This window comes from Monodelphis domestica, chromosome 5 (genome assembly GCF_027887165.1).
Source record: "Monodelphis domestica isolate mMonDom1 chromosome 5, mMonDom1.pri, whole genome shotgun sequence".
Taxonomy (NCBI): Eukaryota; Metazoa; Chordata; class Mammalia; order Didelphimorphia; family Didelphidae; genus Monodelphis; species Monodelphis domestica.
The window spans coordinates 101,849,939-101,871,834 of record NC_077231.1 but is presented as its reverse complement, the minus strand read 5'-3'; the positions used below and the strand labels follow the sequence as shown (position 1 = coordinate 101,871,834).

Below are 21,896 nucleotides of genomic sequence, written 5' to 3'. Positions count from 1 at the left end.
TGCATGCTGCAAACACAGTAAATCTAAATCAATAAACATCTAGTAATCGCTTACTGTGTGCTAGGCACTAATCTCAGAGGAAAAGGGCTTGTAGTACAGAATGGGTTCTCAGCTGCCAGTGGGGATAATTAACTGGGCATAATTTATTTATTAGGTGCCTACTGTGTACCCACTGGGCCCCGCGCGAGATAGGCGTGAACCCCAAGAAAGGACGGGTTTGGGCAAGTGCTCGCGGGACTGCTGCGGGAAGAGGCCAGGACGGAGGTTCTCTTTTCGGTGCTCTTGCCCAGGCTCCAGCTGACTTCCATCTGGACGCGCGATGGGGGAGGGGATGGCCTGCGGGCAGTGGGGGGAGGGCCGCCGCCGCCTGCAACACGGAAGACGTTATTGTCGCTGCAGCAGCAGCAGCAGCGCAGCTTCTGCAGAAGAGATAGCCAAGCCTCCGTCCCGGGGTCGTCGCCGCCGCAGTGGCGGCCGAAAACCCAGATTCTCCACGCCCGCTACGCTACACACAGTGCGTAGTCCCGCAGTTACAAGCGGGCGGCAGGCTGCGGCCTTCAGGAATGTTACGTAGCGACTCGGCACTCCCGCCCCTCCCCCTCTCAGTTTACGCCACGTCCTCGCCCAGCCACGCGCTCGAGCTCTACGCACGCTGCGTAGTTTAGAAGCTCCAGGAGGGCAGAGAACAGTGGCTGCTGCGCAGTCGGCGTGGCGTGCGTTCGGGAATGGCGCTGGGCGGGCCTCGAGGGAGGGGGGGCGCTCTTCCCGGACGCGGCTTACGTGCCGCCTCGGCCGTGCGTAGTGCTCGAGTCAGCGCGGCGGCCGCCATTTTGTGGAGCTGCGCCGCCGAGGAAGGACGGAGCAGCCGTAGCCGCCGCCGCCGCAGCGCGCCCGCCTTCTCCCAGTCCCGCGCCCGTCTCCGACGCGACCACAGGCGACGGTGGCGACGCCGACGACGGGGAGCGTCGCCGAGGAGCGAGCGATCCCGAACCCCGGGTCCTCCTCGGCCTCCGCTGCCATCGCCGGCCCCCTCCGCGCGGCCTGTGCCCCCTCTTCTGCCGCGTCGCTGCTTCTTAGAGCACCCCTGGCCGACCCCAGCGCCACCATGCGAGGAGGCGGTTTCGGAGACCGGGACCGGGACCGGGACCGGGGAGGGTGAGGCGGGAGAGGGGTGGAAGTACTGAGGCAGCGGGGGGAGGGGCGGCGAGCGGGACTGGGTGGGAGGAGGGGCGCAGGCCGCCTCCGGACACCCGCCAAGTGTTGGGCGCTGGCCGGGCCTTTGTCCGGGGCTGGGGGGAATGACGCAGCCTCGGGGCACAGCGCGGGGGTGGGGTGGGGGTGGAGAGAGCCCCGAGGAAGCTCGGAGACCGCCCGGAGAGGGATCCCGGAAGTCCGGCCCCTTTCCCTAGAAGGGAGGAAATAGGGACGCTCAGACAACCTAGTGGTCACCCGCGCGGCGATCTCCGATCTCCCCTTAGCTTTAAGGTGAAGAAAGGACTCCGGTGGGGGAGGGAACCAGCGCCCGAAGATACTCTCCCCCAAAGCACCGCTGGGATCCATTGCCCATGGTGGAGCGAAGCAGGGCAAGAAACCCAATTGGGGAGGGAAATACAAATTAAAATCCTTTAAAACAAAAGTGGTGGGGAAAAGTGAGAAAAATGCATGTATTCCATAGGATGGTGAAGAAATAACGGGGATATTTGAAATTTAATTTAGAGGGGAGTGGAAGGGGCCTTACGGGCAAAGACTTTACTATTGGGGTGCTTATCCCCAAGGGTTAACACTTTCGGGAATTGAAAGGTTCTCAAGTTTCTTCCCTGTTGGATGCATTTGTCATTTGAACTTCTTGGGAGCTCCTGATAACGGGTCTAACACTGGCCTTTGGGGTACAAAGTAATAGGTTAATCATTCCTTAGGTTGCGTTTCCAGGCATTCATTCTGGGCTTTCTTAGAGGGCCCCCAGTGACTTTTGTCCTGATCCTGGCTGTAAACCTCTTCAGTCAGGTTAAAGTCAAAGTCTAGGTATGTGAATATGTGAGAATCAGGCCAACCTGGGCATGGAACCTAGCCAGCTTCCTGATGGTCACTCTTACACTTGACCCATCTCCTCAGTCTCATTCGAAAAGGGGAGCCGTGATAACCCTCTGTAAACATTTGTTCACTTGCTTTGGAGGCTGCCAGGGCAGGATAAAGTTGATTTTTCTATCTACAGAAGGTTCAAAGAAACCTAGTACTTTCATTTTGTAGAATTGTACAGGTGTAGGATTTTTCTTAGTTGAATAGGTACTTTGAAGCACAGTTAAGGGAATAAATTCGATATTTAATCAGTTGCTGTCTCTGACACAGTATGAATTAAGACATTAGTGGCCTTGGTTTTAGGACTCAATGTCCATTCTTCTCACCAGATGCTGCCATTCTTAATATTGTCAACTGAGTTTTCTCATTCTAAAAGTTCAAGTTTTGGGAAGCAAAAGTTGAGATATCTATTTTTTGTATAAGTTGCATAATTTTAAACTTTCAGAATATTAAGTGACGATGTGAAATTTTATTTTTGACCTGCACAAATTTTAGCTCTTAACCAACAGAAAATATATGGTCTCCAAATTATCAAATACGTATGTAATATATAGTCATTTCTGATATCAGATCTCAATGTTATTTTCTAGAATTGTTTGAATGCATCTATTCCCTATACCAATACCAACATTGAATGATAAAGCATTGTGTACCTTAAGATGTTCTCCATCTGGAAGGAGACAGCAGCATCTGATTATTAGTTCTGTAGTTAACTTTTTTTTTTAACCCTTCTGCCTTAAAACGTAGTATTGATTCCAAAGCACAAGACCAGTAAGGGCTGGACAGTTGGTGACCTGGACACTTGCCCAGGTCACACAGCTAGGAAATGTGAGGCCAGTTTTGAATCCAGGCCCTCCTGGCTCCAGGTCTGGCACTAGAATTCTCTTAATAAGTTTCAAATGATAAACCAATTGCCTTATTTCAAGTAAAATGGCACCCATTAACAGGTCTGCCCATAAAGACCTTTTTCTTTCCCCTTCATATTCCAGCTATTTGGAGCTCTTTGACCATTTTTGCCCAGATAACCGAGTTATTAAATGATATACACAGGAATGGATATGCCTTTGTAATAATGATTTTAAATGGATATAATGTCCCAGAAGTTTTCTGAAATTACATATAAAGTATCCAAAAATAGCTAATATAAAGGTTGGATGTTACTCTCTTAGAGGCCACTTAAAATTGTTATCTTTAAAGATGGAACAGATCATACAAATCCCTGTGGGCAAAAAGTTTCAACATTGACCTTTTGACTTAGCTTTTCTTGATGAGTGTTTGATAGAGTTGACTAGGCTTCAATTTGAAATCACTAAATAAAATTGTTGGTTTATTAGACACATTCCAATAAACAGTCTCATTATGAAAGTAAATATGTTGAAGTGTCAAATTTTAACAATCCCATCACCCAAACAGCCCACTTGAGTGCAGAGTAATAGAGTATTTGGTATTTTAAAAAGTGGCAAAGATCTGCCACTTACCAAAATTTCCTCATTTGTTAATAAAGGGCTGTTAAAACCATGTTAAAAATAGATATCCAGGTACTTAAGAAAACAAACCCATGCTTTTTAAAGATTTAGTGTGACTGTCTAGGCTAGAGAAAATGGTGTTGAAATGGCAGTTTTAACTATAACTATAAAAAGAATCGACCTTTTTTTCTCAGGGTTTTTTTTTAAAGGATAATAGCAAAGTAGTTTTTATTTGGAGGAATTTGTCCTTCAAAAAATGCATCAAAATATCTCAAATTATCTACTTTTAAAAAAATTAGTTAAATCTAGTTAAAATTTAGTAAGAAGAAAGAAAAAATTAAGTTAGAAGAAAATAGGCCATGTTTTCTATAGATTTTTTAAAATATTTACTGGCTCTGTAATCAGTGGCTTTTTTCCTGATTATTGTGTTTTGTATGCATAAATATAAAGGCAGCTTTATCTAGTGATTGAGGAAAAGAGCCATTATTAAGCTACTTAGTTAAAATGACTAGCTGTCTTTGCTGGTTTCGTTTCTGAACTTCTTTCTTCCTGACAAGTGAATGAATCTTGTTGTGAAGTAGAATCCAATGGCTTGAAAAGGAGCATCAATGATTTTAATTTCTTAAAATAAGATTTTTTTGTCATTTTCTGTTTATATTTAGACAAGATTGTAACTGCATCTGGATCAAAGTATTTTGATACTTTGAATCACAGCAGGAAGTTATTATTTCATTGAATTTTTAAAATCAGAAATGGATTAATTATAAAGTCCCAAGTTATTGGAGCCCCAAAATTATTATAACCGTGGGTTTCTCTTGAGTAGACTTATAAAAGAAGCATCTAATTAGGCATGGTATAATACAGGAGGAATTGGGGATAATATCCTAATGATAAAAGGTGGGAGAAATAGTTTTATAGAATAGGAGTTGATCTCGGTTGCTAAATGGGTACATCACAAGGAAGGAATTAGGCAGCTAGATTTCATTGTCAGTAAGGGTAGATAATTTGGAATGGTATTTGAGCTTTCATATTTAATCTTTAAAAGAATAGCATCTAGTATACTTTTTGAAAAATATAAATAAAAACCTAATTTTGATGGCTTTAGGTTTGGAGCAAGAGGAGGTGGAGGCCTACCTCCAAAGAAATTTGGTAATCCTGGGGAACGTTTGCGCAAAAAGAAATGGGACCTGAGTGAGCTGCCAAAGTTTGAGAAGAACTTTTATGTGGAACACCCTGAAGTGGCCAGGCTTACCCCAGTAAGTTTCCATAGTGGTTTTGTAAAAATAAAAATTTCCCAAAAAACCAGAACATACTTAAGTAGTGATTTTTGTCTTAATAGGCTTTTATTCTTTTTCTTCAAAATAGGAACTGTGACTGGTTTGAGAATAAAATTTTGAATGACAGATGCATTTGTTTGTATCTGTGTGTACATGCATATGTATACATTTTCATGCTTATTGACATGATTTCTATTGCATCTGGATCTTTTTTCTTTGATTTTATAACTTTTCTTCCAAATGGCTTATCAGCTATAAATGGATTTGAGCAATAAAGTGATTTCAAATTCACTTATAGCTGATAAACCATTATGGAAGAAAAGATATAATCATAGCTACCCGCATCAAGTTTATGGGTTTTAAAATACTTGGAAGAGTCCTTAGAAATGATCTAGTCTAATATTTGCTTTACTTTTTAATAAACAGATAGTTAGGAGGAAGCTGGGTATCTCAGTGAATTGAGAGCCAGGCCTGGAGACGGAAGTCCTAGGTTCAAATCTGGCCTCAGACACTTCCCAGCTGTGTGACCCATAGCAAGTCACTTGACCCCCATTGCCTAGCCCTTACCACTCTTCTGCCTTGGAGCCAATACACAGTATTGATTCCAAGATGGAAGGTAAGGGTTTTTATTTAAAAAAATAATAATAAAATAAACAGATAGTAAATTATAAAATAGATCAGTTTAGCTATTTATTTCTGTCCTACCTACTGAATATGAAATAATATTAAGTACAAATTGTCACATACCTTTGGATCTGGAGCCTTCATCAGAATGTTTTTTGTACATTTTATACTGTGACAAAATGACAAATTGACAAATTTGACAAAAAGGATAAAATGATAGGCCTTTTGGATGATGATGACCCTATATCCCTGAAAGATTTTTTTAAAATCATAAAAGAAAAATGACATTCAGACAGCAATGAGACTAGTTGGCTTTAACTAAAAGTATTTAGCTTCTTTGCCCCTTAGAAAGCATTTCTATGCACTTACAATATAACTGGCAATGCTAAGCAATGGCTTCTTTCGCTCCTTTGTGACATTGTGATAGTGTTTTTCACAGGGTCTTCTTATGAGATAAGGGTATGAATAATGTATATTGTATAATTTTATTACTATGAAACAATGTAATTATATAAAAATTAATTTCCAGCAAGATGTTTGACATGAGTTGAGGTATGGCAAGTGTGCCTTGAAAAAAATAACATCTCTAGAATATCTACTTCCCTGAACATTCTAGATAATTAAAATTTTACTGTTTGTAAAGTACCATCCAGATAAAAATCTTGTAGAAAAATAAATTCAGTCTTGAGTTTTGAATTGTGCATCTCATTAAGCTCTATTGAAGAGAATTGTTGACCTCTTGTTAAGCCGCAGGATTCAGTGAAATTTAATTCAGTTAAAATAAAATCAAAATTAAAAATGACTAGCATTTATATATTTTCTACTATGTGCCAGGCACTATGTTTTACAAATGTTATCTGATTCCATATTTACATGAATGTTGGGAATGTTATCCTTATTTTATATTTGAGGAAAGCAGAGAATTAATGACTTGTTCAAAGGTCATTCAACAAGGTTTAAGGGCAGATTTCAACTGGGATTTCCTAACTCCAAGTCTAGTGCTCTATCCACTATACCACCAACTGCCTCAGAAGACACCCATTAGGGTAAGGCATGCTTAAAACTCTAGAAGGAAGAAATGAGCTTCTTAGACATTCATCAGTACTTTTATTTTAACAGAAGTGACAATACCATTAGTATTTGCCAAGTTAAAGGATGCTGTAAATAGCTGGACCTAGGAGAAACTTTATTCTAAACCACTTGTTTTTATTTTATTATAGTATGAGGTTGATGAACTGCGCCGGAAGAAGGAGATTACAGTGAGAGGGGGAGATGTTTGTCCTAAGCCAGTGTTTGCTTTCCATCATGCTAACTTTCCCCGTAAGTATTCTTTAATTTAGCCAAGTTATTCACATAGGCATTTATGACTCTTGTATGAAGAGAACACTGTTGAGGAAACTGGTGTATGGGGGGGTATTTATGGTCAAAGGATAACTAGGAAAAATAATTGGTAATTTTAAGTAGATTAGATCTGGAGACTAGAAACCTTTATCTGATGACATGGACAGGAGTCAAGTGGTAGGAGTTGGGGTAGTTGCTGAGTGCACAGGTTTTTGATGCTCCACTCTGTCAGGCTACATAGTCTAGACATTCTTGATTTTTCTTAAGTAAAGGATTATGAGGTGGAGAAGTTCTTGGTGACTTGGGGAATTTTAAACCTTGCCAAAGCCTGATGTACCTGACTCTTTTGTACTAATTGAGAAAGGAGAAAATTATACTAAGTATGTTCTAAAGTGTCCTCTCCTGTGAACTTCATGTTCTTTTTAGGGACTTTGTGATCTTCCTCTGGGGCAGGGATTCTTAACTGAAGGTATGCCTTGGATGCCCAGGCAGCAGACCTCAAGAGAACCCAAGGATAGTTTGGTCAGGTCTTTATAGTTGATTTCCACCAGAGATGAGATTGTTGGCATCCATAGAGGAGAATGTCCCATTCTTGATGTGTTTATAAACCTTTTATTTCTTAGGTGCATGTATGGTAAGCTTTAGACTTGATTCCCATTTATATTGAATATGTTTTAGGGGAAGATGGGGGTTCAGAGATTTTAAAAAGTTGGGAAATGCTACACTAGTTTTTACTCCAAATTGTTCATTACAGGAAATGGCAAGACACGAGGTTATTCCCCAGCTGAGTTCTATATGACTGCTACTCATATTGATGTCTTTTTAGATTAAAGTGAAGTGGTTTTTTTTTGTTTGTTTTTTGTCTTATAGAGTATGTGATGGATGTGTTAATGGATCAGAATTTCACAGAACCAACTCCAATTCAGTGCCAGGGATTTCCATTGGCTCTTAGTGGCCGAGATATGGTGGGCATTGCCCAAACTGGCTCTGGGAAGACTTTGGCGGTATGTATCTACAATCATTTTTTTTTAACCCTTGCCTTCCATCTTATAATTGATACTAAGTATTGGTTCCAAGGCAAAAGAGTGGTAAGAGCTACTAGCTTTTTTTTTTTTTTAAACCCTTACCTTCTGTCTTGGAGTCAATACTGTGTATTGGCTCCAAGGCAGAAGAGTGGTAAGGGCTAGGCAATGGGGGTCAAGTGACTTGCCCAGGGTCACATAGCTAGGAAGTGGCTGAGGCTGGATTTGAACCTAGGACCTCCCGTCTCTAGGCCTGGTTCTCAATCCACTGAGCTACCCAGCTGCCCCCAGCTACTAGCTTTTTGATCCTGAGCAAGTTCTTGAATGCTGTTTGTTTCCTTTTTCTCCTGTAATTCCTGCTTTTTTCCTATAAACCAAGGAATTATAATTGACTACCTCTCAGGATTGTTGTGAGGAAACATTAGTAAGCTCTCAAGTGTTAGTAAATGTGAGCATCTATTAGTCTAGTTGATAATACTACATTTTCTCCCATGCTGTCTGGGTAGATGGCAGATTTAAATGAGAGGGAAGGTGTTGTTGATAAGCTACTTAATTTGGACTGAAATGACAAACCAGTTTTCCATTCTTGACAGAAAAGGAGGCAGTATATTAATATTCAAGAAACCTGTGTCTTAATGCCCTCCTTTTTCACTAGTATTGCAGCTATATGCAGATCAGCCTTTTAGCTTAAGCTTTCTCATGTCAATACATGTTATTTCAAAAGGTTATGGTAAAAAGTGTTTTGTAGACTCTAGAATGCTATGTAAATAATGTATTGTTGATGTTGCACAACTGAAAACTGAAATGCACTATTGAAGTTTCCCTTGTGTTCTTTTTCAGTATTTGTTGCCTGCAATTGTTCATATCAACCATCAACCATATTTGGAGAGAGGGGATGGCCCAATTGTGAGTGTCTTTTTTAAATCTAAGAAGCATACTGAGAGTATTTAGTAAATGCACCCTGTAACTGCTGTGCGCTTTCTAGCCTTTTATAGGGCAACAAGAGAAAATTAAAAAAATCAGTGCTTATATGTATGAGCTTTACGGGATAATTAATGAATAAGGCAAGGCATGCTTGTATATGTAATGGTTTAATTTTGGCATAGAGGTTAATTAACTATCCCCTAGGAGAAGAAGGGTTTGGGGGTTTATCTTAATCTTTTATACTGTTATGAGGAAGAGATAAGTTTAGAACCTACCTCCAAAAATCCCCTATTACAATACTTGCTTAAAGATCTCAGTTTACTCCCTTTTTTATTTGTGTCTGGCCTTGACAGTGCCTGGTTCTGGCTCCTACTCGAGAATTGGCCCAGCAAGTACAGCAAGTAGCTGATGATTATGGCAAATGTTCTCGGTTGAAGAGTACTTGTATATATGGTGGTGCTCCAAAAGGTCCCCAGATTCGAGATTTGGAGAGAGGTAATGAAAAATCAAAAGCTATTTCATTGGGCATAGAATATGTATTTATGGAATATTATAGTTGTCTTCCTGAAAAGCAGGTTTCTGTAAATTAGATTACATTAGGCTTTTCCCTTCACTGCTTAACAAAATGATTTTTAAGAAAATGCCATTTAAAAAGGTTTATCAGGAAATTCTCTTAAATAATTCATACTATTAAAATACGTGAAAGGAAGATAGTTTCTGTTCTCAAAGAACTCATTATTATTGGTGGAGACAGCACATAAAGGGCAGGTTAGCTGTTGCAGGAGTAGAAAGACTTGGAGGGGTCTATGAATATATTAAGGGATGCAGAACACTTATTCCCTGTGAAATGTTGGGTGATGGGGAGGAGGATCTAGGTCAGTGTTTCTCAACCTTTCTAATGCCATGACCCCACAATACAGTTCCTCATGTTGCAGTGACCCCAAACCAAAAAATTATTTTGGTGGCTACTTCAAAACTGTAATTTTGTTACAGTTATGATTCGGAATGTAAATGCCTGATATGCATTATGTATTCTCATTGCTACAAATTGAGAGGTTGAGAACCACTGATCTAGGTGGTTGGGGGAAAAGACAAGACATAGGTTAATTGTACAAATAAAGTAATAGGTGTTTTTTTTGTTTGTTTTTTAATAGAACACAGTTTTCATGTAAAAGCAAACTTGTGTGCAAGAGCTTTTTAGGATGCTAGTTTTCTGTCCTCATATTTATTTTAACAGTTGCCTAATAATCACATAATTTATAAGTATATTGAGGGAGGCAGCAAAAAAAAATCCTATGGGGAACTGGCTCAGTAAAGTATAAATCACGTGACAAAAAGTCAGGCAAAAGAAACATTGCTTCAAATTAGAAAGTTTGGACTTCCTGGGCTCTACAACCATAGTCCATTCTAACCATTCTAATGATGATTAAGTGATTGATGGTGGGGGAGGAAAATCCCTCCAGAAATGAAATCATAGTTATGAAATGGAAGCAGGACTTAGAAGTTTTAGAAAGAGTCCTAAAGTTAGAACTTAAGCCCTGTTATTACCTCTGTAAGATGGGAAGGTCAGACTAGGCATTCTCCAATGTCCCTCCCAGTGACCTAACACTACTGATTGCACATCTTGTCAGGGTTGAACTTGATCATATCCTCCTGCCATTTATGACATCTTGATATGTTAGACCCTAAAGTTTCTATTGCTGCTGTGGTCACCTAAGCTGAGCTTTTTGATCTTAGCTGTGATACAGATTTTATTTTATTTTTTAAGCTTTTGACTATTAAACTCATTACTGAAAGGAGTTTTCTTGAATTTTCATTTTGTAGGTGTTGAAATCTGCATAGCTACTCCTGGCCGCCTGATAGATTTTCTGGAATCGGGAAAAACCAATCTTCGCCGCTGTACTTACCTTGTATTGGATGAGGCTGACAGAATGCTTGATATGGGTTTTGAGCCTCAGATCCGAAAGATTGTGGACCAAATCAGGGTATGTAAAATGAATACTTTTCCCTTTTAATCTCTAGCTGTAAAAAGTGCTTTCATCCAGCAATACTCTTTGCTTGCTTTTAGCCTGATAGACAGACCTTAATGTGGAGTGCCACCTGGCCAAAAGAGGTTCGACAACTAGCTGAGGATTTCCTTCGTGACTACACCCAGATCAATGTAGGGAACCTGGAACTGAGTGCCAACCACAACATCTTGCAAATTGTGGATGTTTGCATGGAAAGCGAGAAAGACCACAAGTATGAATCTGTGTTCAGATAGCCTCTTACTGAGGAGGCTCATTTATTAGTTTTTGACATTCAAATGTTTCTTAGTGATTTTCCAAATGGGTTGTGTTGGGGTACCTAATATGTTTGTGAGCCCTAATTTTGCTACTAATTCTAGTTTTGTTTTTAATAACTTTATAAGGAAGCATTTTAACTTTGGATAATCTATCTGATAATTTATGATTTGTCTTCCAGACTGATCCAGCTGATGGAGGAAATAATGGCTGAAAAAGAAAATAAGACCATAATCTTTGTGGAGACAAAGAGACGGTGTGATGATCTAACCCGCAGGATGCGCAGAGATGGGTGAGTATGCTGTTGACCTGTCAGACTTGATCTCTTAGGAATTCTAAAATTAAAATGGTAGTCCCTCTAACATTTTGCTTTGTGTTGCAAAATGTTCACAACAGTATATTGACATGGTAACCCTGACATAACTTAGCAAAGTAATTGATGGTAACAGATCTTTTCTTTGTTTTCCTTCTTAGTGTGTTTTCTAAAATGAAGGTCAATTTTTATTGACAGATGGCCGGCTATGTGTATTCATGGAGACAAGAGTCAACCAGAAAGAGATTGGGTACTGAATGGTGAGTTACAGATCTATGAGGATTGGACATTTTGATGAAATAATGTCTCATATTACTGGGGACCAGCACTTTCTCTGACTTCTTAAACATTATATTGGGGAGTATCATAATAGAAAAAGGAAAATACGTGTTTTTAAACCTGCTACATAAAGTAGGACACAGTAATAATCACTTCCTATGAGCAAAAATATTTTACTTTTCTCTGTTGCTTATTATCTACTGCCTTCTTCATAGTTCTTTTTTTTTATCTTTGATTCATTGTTTTTTAAGGTGGGATAAAATGTGTCCTTTTTAAAAGTAATGTACCTATCCTCAAGTTTATGTTCCATCCTAGAATCAATACTTAGTATTGGTTCTAGGGTAGAAGAGTGGTAAGGGCCGGGCAAAGAGGGTGAAGTGACTTGCCCAGGGTCACACAGCTAGGAAGTGTTTTGACCACATTTGAACCCAGGACTACCTCCCATCTCTGGGCCTGACTCTCAATTCACCCAGCTACCCAGCTGTTTCTCCTCCCCCCCCTCCCCCTTACTTCTTTATTCCTAGTAGAGCTTCATGAGTATTTTATAAAAAGTGTTAGCATGTGAAGAATACTAGATGGGAGAGGAAACCTGGATCTTCATAGCCTCATTCTGCCATTTAGGCAATTTTCCCATTGTTAAAATTAGAGGGGCTTGCACTATTTATCAGTCTTTTTTAAGATTGCTTCTACCTCTAAATGGAACTTGGAATTTGGTCCAGAAAGTAATCTGAGTTAGGTGTACAGTAAGAAAAGGGGTGGCTGTTTTGGGAGGGTACTATAAATTTTAACCTAAGAACCAGTAAAGGTAGAAATCTTTATTAGATTCTTTTCTAAAACATGCCTTTTAGCTCCATGTAACTCAGTGTGACTTTGGGTGGGTGGGGCTCTTGTCTTTCAGAATTCCGTTCTGGGAAGGCTCCCATCCTCATTGCTACGGATGTAGCCTCTCGTGGGCTAGGTTTGTACAGATAGGTGTCTCTTGCCTATAACTGGTATATGTATCTTTTTTGGTTGGGAGGTTTATTTATTACCTCAAAGTAGAGTATATGTGTGTGTTTAGATACTTAAAAAAAATAATGCAAAGCGTGATTTCCCCCACAAGTCTTTTTTTTTTTAAACTTTGGTGTTTTTTTCCTAACATGTTCAAAGTCTCTTCCTGCTCCTAACAAACAGGCTTTGGTTTGCAGCAAGGCCTAGGCATGACTACTCAAGAGGGAGAAGAGACATTCGATCAGTTAAGCCAATCAGTCCCTTCTGGCCTGCCCTTACTTTCCTCTCTTGGGCTTGTTGGTTGGAGAGCACGGGCTGTATTGAGCTTGGCTGTCTTCAGCTTACATGTATGCCAAGGAAAAGTCTGTATGAACATTCTCATCAGTTACTTTGATGCAATTTTCCTTATACTTTTTCTTTTTGATACTGGACCAGCCAAACAAAGGTTATTTTCCCCTGCTCCAACCCATTTGTAGTATTAGTTACTTCTGAGGCAGAACTCTGAAGTTAGTTTGCATCTTTGCTTTCTCTGCTCCACAGTACTGTCACAATGTATTGTTGGGGTTTGGTAATTTAAGACTTGAAGATTGCCTTGTATGAATGGATTAGTCAGTCATTATTGCCCAATTTTATCACTTACTGGTATAAAATAATCTTGGGCATTGAGTTCCCTCTTTGTCGTAAACATACAGTAACTGCCAGTCTTAAAAACGAATCTTCTGGCAGGCTTCCACTGTGACCAGATATTTCTAGGCATCTCTGGGCCACTTGAGATTTTTAATGTGGTTACCAGACTTGGCAGTGCCAGTTTCTACTTCAAAGTATGTAGATAGATTCATGAATTAAGTCTTGACTCCTTGGCAGTTTTCTGTAATTGGGACCCCTGTCTTATTTTGAAAGGCCAGAAAGATGATACACTTGGAAGCCTTGTGAAGGCATTGACCCTATCAAGAGGCCAGTGCCATCAAGACTGGGCTTCAAGTGTGTTGGCACATTTTTCCTCTTCAGACTATCTTTCTCCAACCCTCACCCAAAAAGTGTTGCTGTTTTGCCTCTTCTCTTAAGAGGCAGTGGCCTCCCAGCCATGACTGGAGACTGTCTCTGCCCTGAGAAGGTCATGTCTGGACCTGTGCAGCGAGAACTTGGGCCTGTTGGGAGAAGGAGCTGAGGCCTGGAAGCAGTTTACTGTATATGGAAAACAAAGCTTTCAGTGATGGTGATTTTTAAACAGGCTTGCTATGTGCTGGTAGCTTCTTTGTGCATCTCGCCTAGACAGTTAAAACAAACCTGCAGCCCCCACCCGCCCACCCCTGCTCCCCCACCAACCTAATTGGCCGCCATGTTGTAACCAGCCTCCCCACCTCCACCACCCCCCACTCACCTGAGTGAAGGGGCCGGGAAGGTCTCTGAGTCTGTTTCTTGTTACTAAACAGCACCTGTGCTTGTTTGGGCCCCTTTGTTTGCTGCCTTGTAAAATCAAAAGGAGGACAAAATAAACTGGCCAGCTTGTGACCAAGGTCCTCTGAGAGCTGGAAAGTGAAGGCGTCTACCTCGTGTAGACAGGGGCGCACTATTTTGGCGGAGTCACCAGGCCTTTTCTCTCCCTCTCTGGCAAGCAGTGGTTTCTTAAATGCTCCCTTCAGGTAAGTTCAACTCCCAGAATTTCTGTAGCCACTTTCATTTAGAAAGCTCCTTCCCCTGGTCTTTCTACAATCTTGTTTTGTTAAACTTCACTTGGTTAAACTAAAAACATTGAATTTCTTTTGTCTTGTTTTCTAACAGAAGCTTTGCTATCTGCTGCACGTCACTCAGTGCAGCCTCGGGGCATCTCTGCATGGGTGGTCCGGAGCCGCTCTAGATGAGCATTTTCTTAGCCTCTGTCCCCATCCCATTCCCCTTCCCCACCACTTCTCATGCCATCGTCCCCTTCCCCCCCTCCCCCCCCCCCAATTAATGACTGAGCTGCAGGCCTGACCGTAGGGCTTTTTGATGGTCTGACCAAAGGGTATGAGGCCCAGAGAGTATTTCTTCCCTTGCTACATCTTTTCTAAAGGCAATAAGAGAATACTTTGGTGGCACACAGATAGGTCAGAGCATAATTGACTGGAGAGACCAAATCCTATACTTGCTCTTGTGTGCACATACAGGGCCACCTTTTCTAAGTCTGGAGAACCATCACTACCTTTGGCCCCTCCCTGTCTCCTCTAGTTGTTCTCAAGTTGTAGAAGTATGTGAACTGTTGACTACAGTCCCCAAAGCTTTCTGTTATGAAAGCACTTCCATGCATTCAGTGTAATAAATCGACTTGCTCTGCTGTTGGTGGACACACATGCGGAATGGGATCGACCAAGGAGCATACAGTTGGTTGCTACTGTGTTGATCAAAATTCCCCATCCCCTATCTCCTGCCCTATCTTTGCACATCGACCCTAGCTGGAGACTCACGCTGCCCCCTGTGATAACTGCCTTCTCACTCTTTCTGGTGCCATTCAGGACTTGGGAGTCAGCAAAACCTGAGGAGCCTTTACTGTAATAAGAAACAGACATAATGCCCTTTTCTTCCCATTCCCCCATAACAGTTACATATACATTTTTAAAAAATCATCTCCCTCTGAAATTAATGCAGTCTGGGCAATAGATGCAGTCTGACCCTTTGGATGTAACTTGCATTTTTTATTCATTATTTTTTTCTACAATCACCCCTATTATCCCTGGGGGGAGGCGTTGGAGGACCTGAAATTTTTACCCGAACCCAGGTTCTCCGGCGCTTGGCAACCAAATGGGGCTACAGAGAAGCATCTAAGCCAGTTCACAGAGCGAGCGTGTGTGGGGACTTCTCACTGCCACGGACCCTTGATGCATGCTCCCCGCGCTCCAGTGGTCCCGTGTCAGAGGGCGGAGTTTTCGAAAGGAGGCCGCCAAAAATAAAAGGCAAAGAGACGGGATCGGCTGCAGCGGTTTCCCAAAGGAGGAGGGAGTGTGCATCGGTCTGGTAACAAACAGAGAATGTTTTTTAATTATTTATATCACAAAAATCTGTGTTTTATCTTGGATATTTTCTGAATATTCTTCGTAAAATGCAGATTTTTTCCACAAAACATTAGGACTCTAATGACAGTCTTAACTTTGCTTGTTCTAGTAAATAGATAGTCTTCCGACTTCAAGCATCACACTAACATTTCCATAGTTTTTAGTAATGGCCAGAGTGTATCTCAAGGTTTCGTGGCATTTTCCAAATTGGCTATTCATCTCATTTCCCTGGTCACTTAGACAAGCTTTGGTTTCACAAGTGCTTGAGTTCAAACCACAACCTTGAGTTGAGCAAGATCATCAGAAACTGGATTTGGTAGTGTAGTAAAACTTTAATGTAAAGTGTTTTCATGATAATCAGAAGAAAAAAGGTAGGGAAGGATGATTTATCTCAAGTTTGAAAAAATTAGGTGGACAGAATTTGATTTATAATAGGAGTGTGTCTAAGTTGAATGATGGGGAGAATTTTCATAAAGAACATGAAATGTTTGGGGTATTAAGCTCCTTTGACAAAGTAGTCATAAGAAAGTATATGAAGCTCTGTTTTTGCCTTGTAACTGGTTGGAAGGTAAGTGTATAATATTATTGTTAGATTTTGCTGGGCTTCTCCCAACAGAGTCGAAGTGGTTTGCCCTTATTTATAATAATGGTACCATTCTGCTCCATGTAGCCAGGAGTATAATTCACTTGACTTCAACAAAGGGTATGTTTTTGATAGTTCTGTCATTCTCTGAAGTGCTTTCAGTTCAGCACAGGCAGGACTTTGACTAGATGGTTGCTTTAATCTTTTTGCAATCATTTTGCGGCGATGTGCCACTTTGGGGGGTCCCCAAGATTGACTAATCTCATTTCTCCCTCTTTTACTCTGTTGGGATGAGTCTGTTTTGTTTCTGTTTAGTGTGGTTCCTAATTTATTCTTCTTCTCCTCTTGCTGTCATCTACATCCGTGCTTCCCACCTATCGTTGGCACATTCTTTACCTTCTTTCCCACCACTTCAACTCCCATCTTGGGATTCAACGCTGGTCCTGAAGACGTCGAGGATGTTAAGTTTGTCATCAACTATGACTATCCCAACAGCTCTGAGGATTATGTGCACCGCATTGGCCGGACAGCTCGGAGCACCAACAAAGGCACCGCCTACACCTTCTTCACCCCAGGAAACTTAAAACAAGCTAGGGAACTGATCAAAGTGTTAGAGGAGGCCAATCAGGCGATCAACCCAAAACTGATGCAGCTGGTGGATCACAGAGGAGGTGGTGGAGGAGGGGGTAAGATTTTTAAATGTCTGCTTTGGTCCCAAGGTGGTAGACCTTGAAACTTAGCTACATTGCACTTTTGTTTAATGGGCTTTAGAAGAGTGAGAAAGGAAAACCATAGTGGTGTTTCTTTATTTGTCTATTGAAAATTGTCATTCAGTCCTGTTGCATAGACAACCTGCATCTGATAATAGAATACATATGCTCTGTTCATTTTATCAGGGCAACAAGGTGGCAGTCATAGAGAACTAGACCTGGAGCTAAGAGGTCATCTTTGGTTCAAATCTGACCTCAGATACTTCTAGAAAGACACTTAACCCCAGTTACCTAGCCCTTGCTATTCTTCTTAGAATTGATGATGACATGGAAACTGAGTTGTTTTTTTTTTTAAAGAAAAGAAAATATGTCTATATTTAGGACTTCAACCCCTTTCTTTTCCAGTGTTGGCATGTCTTCTGTTATACTCCCCGCCTCAATGACCATGACGACTATAAATCAGTAGTGCTTAGAAAAGCATGGAATGCTCAAAATTGATCATGAAATACCTCCATTTTACTTTGAATAAGTTTTATCAACCCCAATAAATTGTGCTGTATGCTGTTTGTTTTCCTTAGAGGAGAGGCAAATAATTTTGGCTGTTTTTATGGTTGTAGAAAACAGGCAGAAGACTTTTAAATTATGTTAGAAAGGCAGCTGGCCACTCTCTTGGCCATCATACTTTTTGAAAAACTTTGGTATAAGTTACCTTTACCCTTCTAAAATACTTAAATGGAAAGAAATGTTTGAATAGTAGGAAAATAGGGAGTAATTTCACTACTCAACTTCTAGGTAATATGTGAGATCCTTAAGAGTAAACTAGAAATAATAACTGCATAATTTAAAGCAAGTTATATCAATCAGGAAATGTACAAGGTCCTCTTTCTCTGACTATCCAGTTGTATTAAAAATCATCCATCTAGTCCCTGTGTAATTCCACTTATCCTTCTATTAGGTGGTCGATCTCGATACCGTACCACCTCTTCCGTCAACAATCCCAATCTGATGTACCAGGATGAATGTGACCGCAGGCTTCGAGGAGTTAAAGATGGTAGCCGGAGAGACTCTGGAAGCTATCGTGACCGAGGAGATACGGACAGAGCTGGTTATGCTAATGGTAGTGGCTATGGCAGTCCCAATTCTGCCTTTGGCGCTCAAGCAGGTCAATATACTTATGGCCAAGGCACGTATGGGGCAGCTGCTTATGGCGCCAGTGGTTACACAGCTCAGGAATATGGGGCTGGCACCTATGGAGCTGGTGGTACCGCCTCAGCTGGGAGAAGCTCTCAGAGCTCCAACCAGCAGTATAGTGGCTTGGGCCGGTCTGGGCAGCAGCCACAGCCTCTGATGTCTCAGCAGTTCCCACAGCCTCCTGGGGCAACTAACATGATAGGTTATATGGGGCAGACTGCCTACCAGTATCCTCCCCCTCCACCTCCACCTCCCCCTTCCCGTAAATGAAGCCACTCAGGTGGTGGTGAGTGAGTCCAGACCTCTTACATTTAAAGGAGCTCTCTTTCCTTTTTTCTTTCTTCCCTTTTTTTTTCTTTTAACCATTGTGATTTGTCTTTCATGCAGGTTAGTTAGAATTCCACTGCCAGATTTCTTCTGCCCACCAAAAATGATCCAGTCCATTAGAAATTTTGTAAAAATAAATAGCTGACTGGAAACGGCCCCCCTGTTTTTCTCCAACTTCTTGCATGTTGAGGAAATTTGAGCTGAGCTTTTTTTCTTTTAAAAGGGAAAAAAATGGACATTGGGCAGTTCATTTGTAGCCCATTTTTTTTTACATTGTCTAAGTTTAGGAGTTGGGTGGGAGAAAGATTTGCTGTGTAGTACAGGAGAGTATAGCATTCATGCTTTCATGTACTCATTTGGTGGTTACAGGGAGAGCATGCAGAGCTTTTGCTATGATCTAAGATCTCTGAAAATAGCCTTGGAGTTGAGTTCTTATAATCGATGGTGGGCACTGTTACTAAGCTCATGTATTTAAGGTATGTTTGTTTTACTTGGTTGATTGCCTGTTAAACATTTCATGACAATCACATTCAAATTGGATTGGGTATTTAACTCTGCCCCCTCACCTCCCTGGAAAGTTGGCTGTAATGGGTCTGCCATTGATGGTCAACCATAGTGCCATGGAAATTAGATTGCTGAGAATTTGGATTTAACTATGCCAGAAATACAAGCTGGTGTTTAAAATGAATGTCTTTAATTTTTAAAACCCTGAGTATTTTCTGTGATGGTTAAAGTATAGCATCTCACAGTAGCTGGGTGGGAGCTGCTTCTATCTATTCCTCACATTGCCAGGGACCATCCGTGAAAGTCAGTTTCCATCCAGACAACTGCTGTGGGCAAGACAGAAAGGCCCATGGAAGCAACACAGATTTTTATTAACTAATTCCATGCATTTATCTTAAGCAGGATATAAAGTACCGTTAATTGCAGAGAATTTTCTGAATCTGTGCAATGAACAGGGTTTTCCTAGTAACATCAATGTTTACAGAGCTAGGGTGGAAGTCCTTTTATCTTATCATCCTTTATCTTTTTACCCACAAGGGATTAGGCAGAGCTGTTCTGAGTTCATTGATTTTTAAACTCCCTTTATACTTTCTCAAGACATTTATCACTGAGCTTCTGGGTCTATCTCTCCAGGATCCTCTTGGGCTCAGTTTTTACAGGTAGGTAGTATTTTAGGGCAAGGTTAGCAAAGACTGGAACATAAGCATTTTAATTGGCTCTTTCTCCATCGGAAGGTAGGTGAGTGTTTTTCCCATTTGTAGTTAAGCATGTTGTCTGTTCTCTAATGTGACTTCGTTTGGCAGATGGACCAGGAACAACAGATCCTGGACAGAATTCCCTGCCTTTGTTTCACATAATTTCTCATCTCTCCCTAACTAGTCTGACATCCTTTTGCAAAGCAGCAGAACCCCAAACACCTCTCCTAAAGGCCAGTGAGAGAGGCTCTGTTTGGTTATTATGGGCAGTTCTGGGAATTGTTCAGGCTCAGTGGGCCAAATTTCTTCTGCTGGAGGAGTGTACTTGTTGATTGATAAAATCTGGGTTTGGCACTCCCTCCCCACAAACCCCCTTCCATTTTGATTTTTGTTATGTTTTCAGGATTCTTTAGGGGAGTAAAAGGGGGAGGCAGGGTGGTCCTCTGAGGGCTTCCGAAGGTCTGGTTAAGTGTGCGACATACAGGTAGGTTGTTAGCATAAGCTGGAATTCTGTGCATGTAAGCTGTTTGACATTCATATTTCCTTTTCTCCCCTGACCCTTCATCTCTCTTTCTCTGCCCCTCCCTTTTTTCCTTCTGTTGTAAAAGTTGAGGCTGTGGGGTGGGAGGTGGGGCAAAGGCATCTATTACTGTGGCGGTTTGCCCTGTGCTATGTATCTTAAAATCCAGGTCCCCAAAGAACTGCTGCTGTCTAAGCACTGATGAGTCTATTGTAGATGTTTTCTCCTCTCAAACAGATGTGAAACTGTTCACCTGTGAGTTATGCAGAAAGGCACCAGGGAGGTAGTGTTCCTTCTCACAGCTCTTAAAATCAGCTGCTAATGAGAAGGGTCACTTGGCACTTGAGACAGCATTTAGTTTGCTCCTGCTTCATTGTAAAATGAGATTTAACAGCACATCTGCAAAGCTATTGCAGCTTCTGTGTCATCCTGAGCATCAGCCTCTCATGTCCTCCTCATGCCTTTGGCTCAAAATGCAGATTTCAACCGCTGTTCACTTCAGTACCTATTCAGAAGGACCTAACTGCAATTGAGTTGTATCATTGAAACCCTTTTGGGGGGAGGGTGTGGAGTCATCCATGGCTTACTTCTGACCCCTCCCTGACTTTTCACTGTGTGGACTTCTCTAACTGAAGGGTCAGTGGCTTTCGTTCATGCCCTTGCTGGTCTCCGAACACATTCCTGTTGCATTAAGACTTGAAAGATTCATAGATGTGTAATGTTCAGGCACAGGATATTAAAAGCTATGTTACTATTCTTAGTTTGTAAATTGTCTTTTGATACCATCTTGTTTTCTTTTGTAGGTATAAATAAAAACACTGTTGACAATAAAAAGAAAAGCACCACTTTTTTTATTACCAAAAATTCTCCTAGCAGAAGTCCAGGGAAATTAGGTGAACTACAATGGTTTTCATTTCTATCTGTAATCTTGGTCAGTATCCTAGAACTGTGGAAAGAGAGAACATAGGAGTAATATTAAAAGGCTCAGGGAGATAGAGCACATTTCCCCCTCAAGATGTATGTAAAGGAATAGAAAGGTAAATAACAATTCTAGGTCACCGTTTTCACATTTCACTTCCAATTTGACGAGATCTCTGTGGCAATTTTAATATATAGTAAGACCTAGTGTAACCTCTTTTGGGGGAGTTTTCCCCAGGAGGTTAGGACCTACTTGATATGGGGTGACTTTTCCACGTTAGGAGAGAATATGATTTTAGAAAACAATGACAATCCCAATTTGAGGGATGCCTGTTAAAGGATTGCACACTTTAGCCCCAGGGATTGTTCCACCCTTCATTTGTAGAATACTAGATGTGAATGGAGGGGAGAGGATAGGATGTCCCTTCAGCAAAGTCCACTTGTTATGAAAGCAGCACCACAGTGAGTGACTTCAAGAGCTGGTGGTCAGGAAACCGGTGGCCTTTCAGTTGGGTCTTCACACTGGCATTGGGAGACTTAACTTCTTTCCTTTAAGGACTGTTGAGGCAAAATGGAGAGGGTTAGGATTTGCTATTCTTGGCTGCTGTGTCCAGAGCATGGAAGCAGGCGCTGAGGTTCCTACTTGGCTTGGGTGGACAGGGCTCCATATGCCAATATCTGTTCACTAACAACCAAAATTGTGCATGAAAGGTGGTGGGTAGGGTAGCCTTTGTGTCACTTGGGCACTCAATTCTCACCAAGGTAAAACAAAAGCACCTACATACTGGCATTTGAAGTCCTTCACAATCCAGCTCCAACCCAACT

The 21,896-nt window shown here is 41.4% G+C and overlaps 2 protein-coding genes across 2 annotated transcripts in view; one reads left to right on the top strand and one right to left on the bottom strand.

Annotated features, from left to right (window-relative positions):
• The first annotated feature begins 692 nt into the window (after positions 1-692).
• DDX17 (DEAD-box helicase 17) lies at positions 693-20,992 on the top strand. Its single transcript, XM_007503199.3, has 13 exons — positions 693-1,155; positions 4,648-4,798; positions 6,664-6,763; positions 7,655-7,788; positions 8,647-8,712; positions 9,084-9,225; positions 10,555-10,715; positions 10,799-10,971; positions 11,194-11,304; positions 11,524-11,585; positions 12,503-12,562; positions 16,656-16,892; positions 17,872-20,992. Exons 1-13 carry the CDS (start codon positions 1,106-1,108, stop codon positions 18,375-18,377), a joined length of 1,953 nt encoding a protein of 650 aa, XP_007503261.1. The 5' UTR covers positions 693-1,105; the 3' UTR covers positions 18,378-20,992.
• KDELR3 (KDEL endoplasmic reticulum protein retention receptor 3) overlaps positions 20,988-21,896 on the bottom strand; it is a 27,581-nt gene continuing 26,672 nt past the window's right edge. The window contains exon 5 of the mRNA XM_056798946.1: positions 20,988-21,629. Within this exon, the coding sequence (XP_056654924.1) occupies positions 21,589-21,629 (41 nt within the window). The 3' untranslated portion in view covers positions 20,988-21,588. The remainder of the gene's footprint in view (positions 21,630-21,896) is intronic.